This window comes from Malania oleifera, chromosome 1 (assembly GCF_029873635.1).
Source record: "Malania oleifera isolate guangnan ecotype guangnan chromosome 1, ASM2987363v1, whole genome shotgun sequence".
Classification (NCBI taxonomy): Eukaryota; Viridiplantae; Streptophyta; class Magnoliopsida; order Santalales; family Ximeniaceae; genus Malania; species Malania oleifera.
The window spans coordinates 32,155,686-32,170,696 of record NC_080417.1 but is presented as its reverse complement, the minus strand read 5'-3'; the positions used below and the strand labels follow the sequence as shown (position 1 = coordinate 32,170,696).

Genomic DNA, 15,011 nt, shown 5'->3' with positions numbered 1-15,011 from the left:
ATGTGTAATAATTTCAAATCATATTGTTGCATATGAAGATTGGAAGTGTATTAATTGCCTAGCAATTAAATAAGTGTACTAATTCATAGGTCACAATTTTAGCATGCATGAAAATTTTGTGAGCAAAAAAATTGTTTTGATGCAACCCCTAATAATAGTGCAACTCACTTTGTAATACCGAACCAACACACTTATATGAACAAACAATGACATATGATCCTAACAATTACTTATTGGAAAATAACAATACAAAGAAAAAGTTTTGATATTGTGAGAGTGCAATTTTCTCTTTTAGTAATTCATGTGTAGGAAAATACTAAGGAGACATTGCTTGGAGGGGTTATGTTTATAAAGATTAAACTTTAAAGGATCAGATCGTGATTCCACGAAATCCAAAAAATGAAATAGGTCCATGTGAGGAAAACTAGCAAAGTAGCCAACAAACAAAAAGTCAAATAGGTTCATTTGACAAAATGACCATAAATAAAAGGTCAAATAGGCCCAATTGACACAATAACCAAGTATAGAAAGCCAAATATGAAGAAAACTAGAAAAATGACTAGGAGCAAAAGGCTAAAAAGGGCAACTTGACAAAATTGATAAGGACAAAAGGTCAAATAAACCCATTTGGGGCAAAGTAGTATAAGTACTAAAGCCAAATTAAACTTGGTAAATAGCCTTAGAAAGTAGGTCATCTCTCAAGGTTATAACTCGAGGAACACCTACTAAAGAGAAGGATGTCTCCTTCAAAGAATCTCAAGTGGTAACCTTGGCAGAAAACCTTGATGAACAAGTCTCCACCACCATTAAGGTAGGTAGAGATAACCCTAGGAAATACCCATTAGAGAGAAGGCACTTTGATTAAAAAATATAAGGTGTTAAGCTTGGGAAATATGCTTAATGAGGAGGTATTCATTGTTGTTAAAGATGGAGAAGGCCACCTTAGAAAATACCTATGAGTGTGTAATTCAAGCTTCAACTCAAATGATAGAATCAAGCTTTGGTTAGATATGGAGGTTGAGCCCGACTCAAATGCAAAAGCTCTAGTCAAATATGGCTTAGGCTTGGATGTGAAAAATTAAGCTTTGCTCGAGTATTAGCTATGGCTCAATGAAAAAAAATTGAACTCTACTTGAAAATTGAGACTAATCCCCAACTGAAATACAAAAATTGATCTTTACTTGAGTGTTAAACTCAAGCTCTGACTTGTATGTGAAGAATTGAGCAATGATGAGGTATTAAACTCTACTGAGGTAGCTCATAAAAAGGACCTAGAGGTCATATAATAGGAGACACTTTAAGATTTTATATAAGATGATTATAATCAAATTATATATACATTTTATAGTGATAATGACTTAAGCATTTGAAAAGATCTCTAGACAGACTCTCTTAATCTCTTTCTTTCTCTCTCTTAATCTCATTTTTTCTGCCTTGATTGTTGATGATTGTTACAATATGTGAACATGAAGATGTAATTCGATTTCTCGTGTTTATAATATTGTTTCTCAACGTTGACTTCATCGTAGGGTAAAAATATATTAATTAAAATAAACTGTATTTTTCAAAATTTAAGGAAATGTGTTTTTTTTTTTAAAAAAAATAGTATATGTTTTTTGCTGTTTTTAAGATCAAAAAATATATATTTCCCCAAAACGGAGTCAAGAAGGATTCTTTTCCTATTTTTTGGTTTGTTTAATTTTATTTCATGGGAAGGAGAGGATTCAAATTCATTGGTTGCCCCTGGTGATTGTGATTACCGGCGAAACGGACTCGGTCGTTCCTCTGTGGATTTGGCACTAATGGGGCTTCTCAGCATCATCAGAAAGATCAAGAAAATGGAGAAACAAATGCGAATTCTCATGGTGTATGCACCAACCCACCTCCCTCCTCCTCATCTCTCTCTCTCTCCCTTTCTCTCTCTCTATCTACTGTAATTGTGTTTGCTTTGCAGGGGTCTGGACAATTCTGGGAAGACCACGATCGTCTTAAAAATTAACGGCGAGGACACTAGCGTCATCAGTCCCACTCTCGGCTTCAATATCAAGACCATCGTCTACGACAAGTAACTCTTCTTTTCCTCGCACTCCGTTCTCGCATTTCTGCGATCTATGGCGTTTACCGATAAATCTACGCCCTATCTGTAACGAAATGTTGCTCTATACTATTGCAACAGTTACTTGGCCTTCTGTCATTGTTTTGCTTGTTTTAGCCTCAAGTTTACGGATTTGTTTAGCATTGTTCGAAGGCATTTCGTCATGAAGTTAATGTGTATATCCCACGCGGCTACCCTCGGAGATTATTTTGTCGAGAAAATTGGAACATCTTTCAATAGCTTGAAAAAAGGCTATTTTTCTTTTTATTTGTGATTTGGCAGGTATACACTGAACATATGGGATGTAGGGGGTCAAAGAACGATTAGATCTTACTGGAGGAACTACTTTGAGCAAACTGATGGTTTGGTTTGGGTAGTTGATAGTTCGGATCTTAGAAGATTAGATGATTGCAAATTGGAGCTGGATAATCTTTTGAAAGAAGAGGTGAGTGCATTCCTGTTTATGTTATTGATCAACTGAGCTATTTATAATTAGCAGTTTGCTCGTGGTAAATTATGGATAATGCAAAAAACTCTCTAATTTGGAGCTCTGCCTAACATGCCCATTTCTTGTTCTATACCCGTTTTTGGCTGTTCCTCTATAAGTTATTGATTGTCCACCATTGAGTGATTTAGCTTCTTCTTTTTCTTCTTTTTTTTTTTGTTTTCCTCTCTCTGGTTTTCTGTTGCCCCTTTGGTGAAGCAGTTTTAAACTATTATGTTTAGCACGGCATTGGAAGATACAAAAGCAGTCACTGAAATGGGGCTATCTCCATGTTGAGAATTCCATTGTGAGTTTGTCCCACATTAAAAAAATAGAATTGAAGATGAGTGCTTATATACATGGTTGGACCCAAAATCCAATAGGTTTAATTTTTTGGGTCAAGTTGGTCTTCATCCGTGTATATCAAGCCCACTTATGAACTCTCCAAATCCTAATAGGTGGTATTGGAGCTAATAATTCAAATTGGATTCAAATGTTAATGCATGTGTTCCTACAGGTGCTAGTCCCATAAAAGAAGAGTGGTTGGATCCTACGGATGCTAATCCCAAAGATGGTGGACTATCACAATTTCATGCTCTTTCCCATGGTTGAGTAATAACTCCTAATTAGTTGCATGACATGAAGGTGATCAAGTAATGACTTTCATTCAAGGGAGAGTATTTGGAACTCACGAGTGAGGGGGAGATTGTTGAGAGTTCCACTTATAAGTTTGTCCCACATTGAAAAAATATGATGGAAGATGGGTGCTTAATTGCTTATATATATGGTTGGGCTCAAGACTTAATAGACTTAAACTTTTGAGTTAAGTTAGTGTTCATCCATGTATCTCAAGCCCACCCATGGACTCTCTAAATCCTAACACTCCATTATTGACAAGTAAACGTCAAGGAAAATCTTTTACATGAGATCTTCAAAGAAGTCATATGCTAGTATCTATACAAAGATGGCTCCATTATTTGTCATGACTCCTTACTTTTAAAGTAGCATTTTTGCTTGGCAACTGTCATAGCCAAAAGGAAATTGGGTGCATTTTCCATTTCTAGTTTTCTAAAGAAATACAAAAACCCGACCTTGCTTTTCAAGTTTTTAACATTTGTATAGGAAAATTGGAAAACATATTTTTATTGTTTTAAGTTCTCCTACTAAATGTTGGAGAACTAGAAAACAAGGCTGTATTTTTGTAATTCTTTGGAAATATGGAAATGAAAAATGTAACACCCAATGTACAAGGCTTCCACACTAGTCTTACCTCCATGCTTGGAGAGACTGTTTCTGCATTGATGTAACACTGTTCGAGTTTGATTTGGTATTTGAGTTTGGATGTAATATCCTTACCATTGAGTCAAGGCTTACGGTCTATTTTCCATGGGAATTCCAGTGGCTCCTTCGTTGTTTATGCTACTACAGTTATGGATAAGAACATGGTAAATCAAGTATGAGATGATGGCCCATTCCTTTTTTCACCAATATTCTAACGAGTATTAGTTCAATCATCATGATGTTTGTGTTTGATGGGAAACAATTTGTATAAAATTTCTCAATTCCATGTTTCATATCCTATGATTTACACCTTGTGAGAATACCAACTTACACCACAAAACATTGCTAGTAGAGAAGCTCTTCATAGATATCTCAAGTATGGCAACAGTTCCTAAATCATGAATTATTCCAGAAAATGAAAATGCTTCTTAATTCGATGGACCAAGATTCAGCTTGTCAATTCACTAAGTTGTTTCCTAGAAGTAAAATCTTATGTCAACCTTGAGTCTGTTGAGCATGATTTGATTATTTAATCAGACGAGCATAGTTTTGAAGCATGTTTGTACTCATGCTAACTTAAATAATAGAAGGTACATTCTACTATAGTGGATTTCTTTTTATTATGTCCTTCTGTTTTTAAGAGATTATTGTTTTATTCATGATAAATGTTATTTATTGTTGCAACTTAGCCAAGAAGAAAGAAAAAGAAGGAAAAAAATTACTGCTGCTGATTTGGAAGGCTGAAATCCATATTTCATAATTTACTAATGTACTGGGAAAGCTTCCTAGAAGAAGTCTTCTTGTTGGCCTGCAACCCCATTTTTTGTTTGAATTTTTTAAAAAGGAACTTAGTTGTTTGTTCCTACTGCAGAGGCTATCAGGAGCATCATTGCTAATACTAGCAAATAAGCAGGACATTAAAGGTGCTCTTACGCCAGCTGAAATAGCTCAAGTAAGTGTGTTGTCTGATGCAAAATTTCCCCGCATATGTGAATTGTTGAATACATTCTTTTCTATCTAGGGTTCAAGTAGCCATATCATAGGCTAGTTATGTTAAACAAGTGTTCATTAAATTGAACAGTGGCCTTTGGTTAGTGGGATCCTTCAGGATTCCTGGGAATAAGACGTCCATAGCATGCCATTGGGTCCATTCTCATCTTTGTTTTGGGGCCTAAAAGTGTTTTGATGGTAATACTAATATCACATTACTTGGCAACCCTATAAAGCAATACAAACAAAAATGTTCACATGAGATACATGTGTCATTGTTGGAAACTAGATTACCTGAGGGCAACCTAGATTTGCAAACCGAATGACACAAAAATCTTAACTTTGTTTTATTTTTTTTTTAACTTTTTTTCACTTGTTTATTGCAGATCTGTTTTGTACTAATGCTTCTGTTTCCTTGATGGAAGCTGAGAAATTATTATGCAATATTGTAACTGTGTCATCTTTGTCATATATCAAGGAGCAAATATTTAACTCCCAATTTTTTTTTTTTAATATTAGATGATGCATGAGTTCAACTTATTTTCATTTGTCTGTTATCCCATCCACGTTTTTAGTATTCTATTGGGCAATATAATAAGCATGGATTGAATATTCGCAATGTGAGGCTAGTAATCTTCTGTGTTCGCTGTATCAACAAAATCTTGGCTGCTGTCACTATTCTTTCTTGAAATTGAACTCAAAGTGAGTAGAATACTTTAAAAAATTGTTGGTCTTATCCCGACATTAGTTTTTTAGCAATTTCAACTTTTAAGGTTACATTTAGTTTGCAAAATGTCTATTCTTAGGAATGGATTAGTTATAATAAGCTAGTTACAATTAGTTATACAAAAACATTTGTTGTTATTAGAAAGCAAATAACAAACTCAAACTTTTTATAAATCCATAACAAGGAATAGATAAGGAATTACTATTCTTGAATTTTACCATAGGGATGTCAATTCCTTTCTTCTACATGTTGTATGGAATAATAAGAAATATATGACGAATAGCTATTTCATATGCTCCCAAATTTTTCGTTATATTCCATTTTATTCCAAAGAATAGCTATTCTGCGAACTAAAGGTAACCTAATAGAAGCAGTTGACCTGATGCTTATAATTGTGAAGAGGTGGGGCTGATGACAGATAAAAGGAGTTACTTTTGTTTGGAGCTATGGGCTGATTCATTCTGTTGAATTTTCATGGAATTCTTTCTCTTTTCCCCTGCCTTGCTGATTACGTAACAAGGTTTGTAGTTGGCCCTTGACAAAACCTATTTATGGGTTATATTCATTTGGACTGCAGCAAGCCTTATGGATATTCCTAAAATGTTGTTGAGGATAGTCAGTGGAGGATATATTTGACATGTCCGATAACACGGTGTCGGATGTTTTCTAATTAAGTTTGTCATTTCATCATCTTTATATTAAGGATTGAATTGCTTCTTAATGCTCTTAATTATATTGACACAGGTACTCAACTTGGAAGCCATGGATAAAACCCGCCACTGGCAGATTGTAGGATGTAGTGCATACACTGGTGAAGGGCTGCTTGAGGGATTTGATTGGTTGGTTCGGGACATCGGGTCTCGAATCTATGTGCTTGATTAGCTTTGTTCGCCCTTGAGCTATATTTTCATTTGTACAAATGTATGGCATCTAAACATGCTAATATCCCATATAAACAGAAGCTTTATAAGTTGTATCTGTAGTTGCATCAGCAAGGGAAAATGACCCTGCCAAACCTTCCAAAACTTCTCGTGGTTAAGGGCAGCATCCTTTGAATCAAGAGAACAGGAGTTAAAATGACAGCCAGCCCATAACTATGGCAACTAGGTTCATCACATCATCGCCTCATGGCTACAATATTTTGGATTTTCCAACAGGCAAATCTCGGAGGACGTATGAGGCTTGGAGGAACTCCATAAATGGAGTGTAGGCTTCAAAAAATATTCACTAGTTTCAAATCACTATATGTAGCTCATATGACAATATCGTGGGGTATGTGATGATCATATGACAATTTGGGGCATTTGGTTTGTTTTTTTTTTTTTTTTAAGATTTTTGATAATGTGATGTTTAAGATATTTCATTCTCATGTTTACTCTAGTATAAAATTTTGACATAGGAATATTCACATCCTTAGGAATAAAAGAGTTCCCACGACATGGGCATTTTATTTTCAAAATATAACAAGTTTGTTTTATGAGAATTTTATTATCATGGGAATCTTACCTTTTAGATCAAATTACTATACTATCGAACACTACTATCTTGGTGAGTCGGATGACAATATCCTTAATAATATTGTGATGAGGAAAAATATATTTACACAGAAGTTTGACCAAAGGAAATGGAAGGGAACCATATGTAGAGATGTAACTTACAAAGCCCAATTTACCAACCTTATAAAAGGAGGGAAATGAATGGGTATAACTCTTTGGGATTAAAATCATCCAACTCCCATTGATTTAATGATATATGATATATTGTATGGAGGAACTTCTCCATAACAAGATAGCTTTTAGAAGAAGTTTGGGGGAGGTAAGATATATAAATGATAATTGTATTATCTATGCAATGTTTTGATATTAACTTGAGTGTTAAAAAAAACACTCGAAGCTGTTGAGAATCTTCCAAGCTTTCTATTTTTTTTTTAGTTGTAGATAATCATCACAATTTGGGTCGTTTCCCTTATTTGTTTCTCTTACGATGATTCTAGGAAATGGGTTTTTTATTTTTTTTTGGGTGGTGGGGGGGGGGGGTGGAGAAGAGTTTTTTCCCATTTTATCTTTTAAAATATATATATATATATATATATTAAATAATGTCTTTTTTGGGAAAATAATTTTCGAAATGACTCTGACGTAATCTCGCTACTTGAAGTAGCAAAATTGAAACAAATCTCGGGAATTATTTTGGGAAAATAATTTTCGAAATGACTCTGACGTAATCTCGCTACTTGAAGTAGCAAAATTGAAACAAATCTCGGGAATTATTTTCTCAAAAAAGACAATTTAATATATTTTTTTACAAAAAAATAAAACGGGCAAAAATTCCTTTAGAGCGTATAATTAAATAAAAATTGCATGGGGATTGTGCAAGCAGGGGCGAGTCTACCTTTAGGCCATTGAGGCACCCACCTAGGGCCCCCAAATTTTTGGGGCCCTTCAATTTTTTTTAATATAATAATATACTTTTTGGGCCCCAAAATTTTTTTTAATTAAATAATATTAATATTATTTATTATACTCTATCCCCATAATTGACTTCCCAATTAACAAATAAATGATATTATATTTTAAAATATAAAATAAATACAATTTAGTTCTTTTTTTTTCAAGTCTTATACATTTCCAACTAACAACTTTATTGTATTTCAAATTATCTATTACTCCCATCTCTCTCTCTTAGTCTCTCTAAAAAAATTTTTTCATCTCTCACACTCTCTCACTCTCATCTCTTGGTCTCTCTGATTTTTGCTCCAACTATTGTGTTCATCATTTTTGGGCCTCCGATTCTCTGTGATTTTCTTTAACTCTAATTTTGTAAAAAAATTAATTTTAAATAAAAATTAAAAGTAAAAAAAAAATTAAGAATTCTTGATTAAATTATTCGCCTAGGGCCCCATATTGTGAAGAACCGGCTCTCTGTGCAAGGTGCAATGGGACAACTCGAAATAAATGCTAGGGTTTTGCTATTTTGCTAGTGTGCTCCGAAAGGCTTGCTAGAATATCACCATACCTTTAAGACATCCCTGACACTTCCTGTCCTATCACTCCTTTCCCATGCTGTCCCGTCCATTTCCCAAACCAACTACACTCGCTGCTCCCCTCCTCGCCTCCGCATCCTCCTCTTTAATGCTTTAGCCTCATTCATTACCACTCTATTTCCAATTTACTAAATTATTCCCTTTTTTATTTTATATATATGCCTTATTTTTTATGTTTAATTATCTCAAAATTGAAAACCAAAAAAAAAAAAAAGATTTATATATATATATATATATAGTAAATTAAGAATACAACTTTCATTTTTACATTATTTTTTAAATTTTTATTAAATATTAATCACGTTTAATTAAAATGATTTCCTTCTTGAATCAAATAATTTATTTGATAAAAATCAAATAAAAAATGAAACTTCTATTTTATTTCCCATGCTGTCCCGTCCATTTTTTGGTTGCGGGAAGAGTAATTTTTTTACCATGATGCTGATGGTATGGATAATGATGATGATGATACTGAACATTTTTTTCTGAATTAATGGAATGAAATTTTTGTGCCATGTTTGATTTCGTTTGTGTTCATGAATGTTGTTCTTTTTTTTCATTTCTTTACATGTTGGGCTTTTTTTGTAAGAAAAAAATATAATTAATTGTGCTACTGTAATTTTCAGGTACACAGTGCCCTCTTACTATAAAAATCTGTGGTGCAAAATGGTGCAATGGGCGCAGATTAGTAGAGACCAAAGATAGAGTTGAGCCACTTGAGCGTGCAGAGCTTTTGAGGATGCGGAGGCGAGGAGGGGAGCAGCGAGTGTAGTTGGTTTGGGAAATGAACGGGACAGCATGGGAAAGGAGTGAGGGGACGGGAAGTGTCAGGGATGGTCTTAAAGGTAGGGTGATATTCTAGCACGCCTTCCGGAGCACACTAGCAAAATAGCAAAACCCCAGCATTTATTTCGAATTGTCCCATATGCACCTTGCACAATCCCCATGCAATTTTTATTTAATTATACGCTCCAAAGGAATTTTTGCCCGTTTTATTTTTTTATAAAAAAATATATTAAATAATGTCTTTTTTGAGAAAATAATTCTCAAAATGACATGTGACAAATTTCGCTACTTCAAGTAGTGAGATTACGTCAATCATTCCGGAAATTATTTTCCTAAAAAAGATATTATTTATTTATTTTTATTTTTTTTTTAAGATAAAATGGGAAAAATCTCGGGTGGAGAACTTAATTGACCCCCAAGATTTGAGGAGCTCGTCAGCCCCAAGGCCCAAACAAATTTTAAAAAGCAAGAGATTTAGGCCCAACAAGACGAGTTCCACATAAGGCACATATTTTTAGTTGCCAATTGTAGAGTAATGCACTTTGTTCAAATGTTCCTAATCACAAATTTTGAAGAAGATTTTGATTCTTTATTATTATCTTTTATTTTCTAGGATTCCAGCTTCACCCCTACTCGGACAAGGTAACGTTAAAATTTAAGCTTGGTATATTCGACACCTTACCCTCTTTAACTTAACAATTCAAAAATCTCAATTGCATTTCAATGATACATTCTTTCACCTTGTCCTCCTTCAAGTTCTCCTCTAATATTTGGGGTGATGGATTCCTATTAATTTGCTCATGTGACTCTATAATGTCATAATGATTATTCGGAACACGTTCATGACATGAATCATGAGAAATACCATTTGAATTAATTACTACATAATCTCATTGTTGTACAAAAATTTGGAACTTCCAACTTGAATTGGGTAGCACCTCGGCTTCAAGGCTTGAAGAGGCTAGGTAATCAAGGACATTAGTCGTGGTAATTACTATGGTCAAATTTAGAAGAGAATACAAGAAATTATCGATAAATGTGCATCAAGGAATCTAATTATAATGTGATAAGGTATTTTCTTTTAGGTGATATTTGAATACAGAAAAAAGTTTAAAGAATATCCTAAAAGATTGATAGATTAGTTAAAGAGAACAAATAGGCCTGCCAACTAATGATTAAGAATAAAAAGACATATTGGCTTACTTGGTAGAATGGCTACGTACATATGAACCTTATGATCTCCCGCTTGTATTTTGATAAATGAACTCTTCCCATATCTTGATATGCTTACATCTTGATAGATGAGTTGTACTCACATCCAAGAAATGAACTTCACTTGTATTTGACAAATGAGCTCTGTTCATATTGACTTAGATAAATATCAATTATACTTATAGAATTTACAAATAGGATTTACATGTCTCAAAAAGACGAGATTTGTTTCTAAAAATTGCATGGATAGTTAGTGTAGAGTGAATGATAAATTCTATCCAGCCTCAGTAAAAGAGATCTGAATTCAAAATTGCATGGCAAATCCTACTCAGCTCGTGACGTATTTGGTTATGTTGCTAGTTTGGTAACAATCTAGGTATTTTGACTTTTTTATTTTTCATGAAACTCGATGGTTGTTTAAGTCGATGATTTAAAAATATTCAAATCTAAAAATAATTTCAAAGTTCAAAAGTAGAGAGCATTTGATAAGAAAAAATAATATCTGTTAGAAAAGTTTGACCAGTGGAAATGAAAGGTCATCTTACATAATCAAAGCTCAATTTATAAACCCAAGGGAGGGAAGCTGAGCGGTGCAACTCCTTTGACATGAATCTAATTATATAGAAAAAATTCTCTATAAAGGGAAAGAGAGTTTAGGGGAAATAAGATATTTTAAAAGATAATTACATTACTTATGCTCCATTCCAATATAGGTCGGATTCAATTTTTAGCATTTAAAATAAGTTAATAAAATGAAAATAATATTGTTATTGTGCTATAATAATTTAATATAACTGTTAATATTTTAGACTCTATATTGCCATCAATTTTCCTATCATTTGATTACTTAACTGTTGAATTTTTTAATTTATGTTTGTTAAAAATCATACATGAATTTATTTAATTACACATTTTTGGTAGGTTTTTGTAATAGAAATATAATTAATGTTTATATATTGATTATGCACATGTCAAGAGCATATAACCATTTTCTTGAAATGTTGTCTGGACTCTCACATGTTGAACTAAATATTGACATAGAGTAATGTTTGTTTTATTAGAAATCATAGAAAGTGAATTAATAAAAATAAAAAATTGCATCCCATTCCAAGAATGAAATTTTAAAAAATATCACTTAATAAAAATATTTGTTAGCAAAACATACCTCAACATCTTTTGGGAGGAATAGTGCTACAGTAATGAAACATTGGATGCAGTTGAAATCGCATGTGATAATGTAGATTATAAAAATTAATAATACTGAGGGATTTTTTTTTAAATTCTTGGTTAACTAGTGTTGTGTCTAAGTGAGTTGATCTCAAACAAAAAAATATAGTATACTATAAATATTATTTACTCAACTCTTGACAGCATATCAGAGTGGCGCAGCGGAAGCGTGGTGGGCCCATAACCCACAGGTCCCAGGATCGAAACCTGGCTCTGATATTTGAGATAAGGCTTCCATGTGCGCTTTTTAGTATTCAAGCGTCAGCACACTTTCACCTTTTTATTTAAAGGAGCGCCTAAGCGGTGATAATTGCAGTACACAACAGTCGTAAGTCAGAATAATCCCATTGCCTTTGATCAGATTTTGTTTTTAATTTAAATTTTTTAAAAATTATATAGAAGTTAAATAAATTTTCAGTTTTACAATATTTGTATGTAAAAAATCAAAAAATAATGAAAGGTTTTTTAAAAAACTATAAAAATGTCAAATTATTTTTAAATTTTCTAAATTTTTGAAGAAAATTTTAAAATTATTTTTTATTATTTTTAGATTTTTAATTTCTTACTTTAGATTTGAGATTAAATTTTAATTTGTTTGAATAATAATAATAATAATAATAATAATAATAATATCATTAAAATTATATTGAGTTTCTTTTAAATCCATACCACTCCAAATTCAAGTCTCAAAACCTATGATCTACTATCTTATATAATTTTAAAAAATTTAGAAAATAAGTTATATTTTTTAATCATTTTGAAATCAATAAATAAAAATTAAAAATTATTTGCATAACTATAATTTCTTACTTTAGATTTGAGAGTGTGGAATTCAATCTTAATTTGTTTTAATAATAATAATAATAATAATAATAATAATAATAATAATAGCATTAAAGTTATATTGAGTTTCTATTAAATCCATACAACTCCAAATTCAAGTATCAGATCTCAAATATTATCTTATATAATTTTTAAAATTTTAAAAAATAAGTTATATTTTTTAATCATTTTGAAATCAATAAATAAAAATAAAAGATTATTTTGCATAACTAAGGGACCGTTTGGTATCATTGTCAAAAATTAGAGAAATGAAAATCAGACATGAAAACCAAAAATTAGAAATAAAAACTAAAAACTAAAAATTAGCAACATGTTTGGTTAATATTTATAAAACTAAGACAATTAAAAACTTAATTAAAAAAGCTCATTTTTATCTTTAAATCAAATAATATTATAAAAATATAATTAAAATAAAAAAATTACAAATAATACACATTAAAAAATTTATAATAATAAAAATAAAATTTATTATATTTATTTTGCGTTAATTGTTCTACTTTCAAATTTTACTTTATAATAAAAAATTTATTAGACATAGACATGACAATTGAAAAATAGTAAGAGAATTTTATAATTGTCTTTATTGCTATTTTTTAAAGTTCATGTATATTTTTATTTTAATTGTATTTAAATTCATATGATCATTTAATTTTAGTTTTAATTTAAAAGTGTATAAAATGAATAATTAAATCTAAAAAAATTATTTCTAGATATTAAAATTTATGACAACAAGTTGTCAAAACAATGAGAACAATAAAATCTAATTTTCAGTTTTTTTGGCAAACAATTGAAAATCAATAATAAAAATAGAAAACTAATAACATAAACAAATGCATTTTTATAATTTGTTTCTTTTCTATGGAGAAGTAGAAACATAAAAAAAAAAACCAGCAATGATACCAAAGAGACATTAACAAACTCTTTATATTCAATCTTTTTTATATGAATTTTAAAAAATAATAAAAATTTGAAACTTTTTATACTTACTTGACAAACTTAAAATAAAAAATAAAAAATTATTTTCCACAACTGAATCGGCCCTTAATATTTCTCTCCTCCCAAAAACCAACTAAAAATCACACAATGAAATCGTTTCCCACAACCTTTTTCTAGTTGTGATTGTTTTTGTTCCTACCTCAAGCATATCCAACTAATGACAAACCAATGGTATGAATACTCTATAGCTTTATCTAACTAACTTTGCAATAGATAATCGAGAGAGTCTGAATTTTGAGATTTGAATTTGAATTTGTGCAAATTTCCACTAAATAAAAATAAAATTTATTAAATTTTATTTAAATCCACACATATTGAAGATTTTGCAATGAAGCTAAGCTAAATAGTATATTCAAAAAAAGGCCCTTCAATAACTGAGCTTTAAAATTGAGTTCATACTTATCTTATTAGTTAAACGAACTGAACTTAATTTAGTTCATGTTAGACTCATTTATTAAATGAACTTTAAACGAACTGTAAAATCAAACCTATAATTATTCATTGATGTAAAAAAAACAAACAATTTAATTCATTGAAGGTTGTTCTAGATTTGATCTTGCAGCCCAACACAAACTAGCATATGAGATTCATTAAAACGTTGAACTCAAAATATGGTAAAAAATCTCTTAGGTTTCGAACAACTTGTTTGACGAATGTCGAAATGACTTTATATGTGTTATCCCTTCCTATATTTGTGACATAATTGTAATGCTTTGGTTTGTGCTATATTTTCCTTAATTGTGAAAAAAAATTTAAAAGATAAATAAAAATAAGTGATTAGTGATAGCTTCAGAGAATATTTATATAGGCCGGTAAAACAGCAATAGCCACGGATACGATTCTTAATCAACAAAGTCCATTCTAAGAACGCCAGGGTGTTCAATGTTGTCCTTGTCAAGCCGACAAACAAATTGATATTGAAATTTTTGATTTCGGGATATAGTTGCTTCATGTGGAAGTCTGCTACTAAATTGGAGCCAAACTTAACTTATTTTTAATGATTAAGTTTAAATGAATCATTATTGAACTGACCATGGAGCAGGCAAAATTCAATTATGACATAGCACACAAATTAAAATTTTAAGCTTGAAATCCATATTTTGAATCAGACATTATTGAATTAATTACTTGAGTGGGCATAATTCAATTGCAGTTGTGCATACAAAAATCCAAATTTTGAATCAGTCTTAGAAAGTTTATATTGCACCAGAACATGACATAGGCTTTCTCCCCCTTCTTGGCACAACCAAAACTACCCAACAACACTCCCCCTCTTATTTCAGCACATGTTGGTATTAAATACATTTTTCCTGTTAATACCTAATCA

At 31.3% G+C, this 15,011-nt stretch overlaps 1 protein-coding gene and 1 non-coding gene across 2 annotated transcripts; both read left to right on the top strand.

Moving 5' to 3' along the window:
* The first annotated feature begins 1,644 nt into the window (after window positions 1–1,644).
* On the top strand, window positions 1,645–6,880 carry LOC131162518 (ADP-ribosylation factor-like protein 2). Its single transcript, XM_058119105.1, has 5 exons — window positions 1,645–1,867; window positions 1,955–2,065; window positions 2,378–2,540; window positions 4,732–4,812; window positions 6,322–6,880. The coding sequence occupies exons 1-5, from the start codon at window positions 1,803–1,805 to the stop codon at window positions 6,457–6,459; spliced, it is 558 nt and encodes a 185-aa protein (XP_057975088.1). The 5' UTR covers window positions 1,645–1,802; the 3' UTR covers window positions 6,460–6,880.
* A 5,112-nt stretch (window positions 6,881–11,992) lies between these two features.
* Window positions 11,993–12,064, top strand: TRNAM-CAU (transfer RNA methionine (anticodon CAU)). The gene has a single exon. It is a non-coding gene; the product is annotated as a tRNA-Met (tRNA).
* Window positions 12,065–15,011: the final 2,947 nt, after the last annotated feature.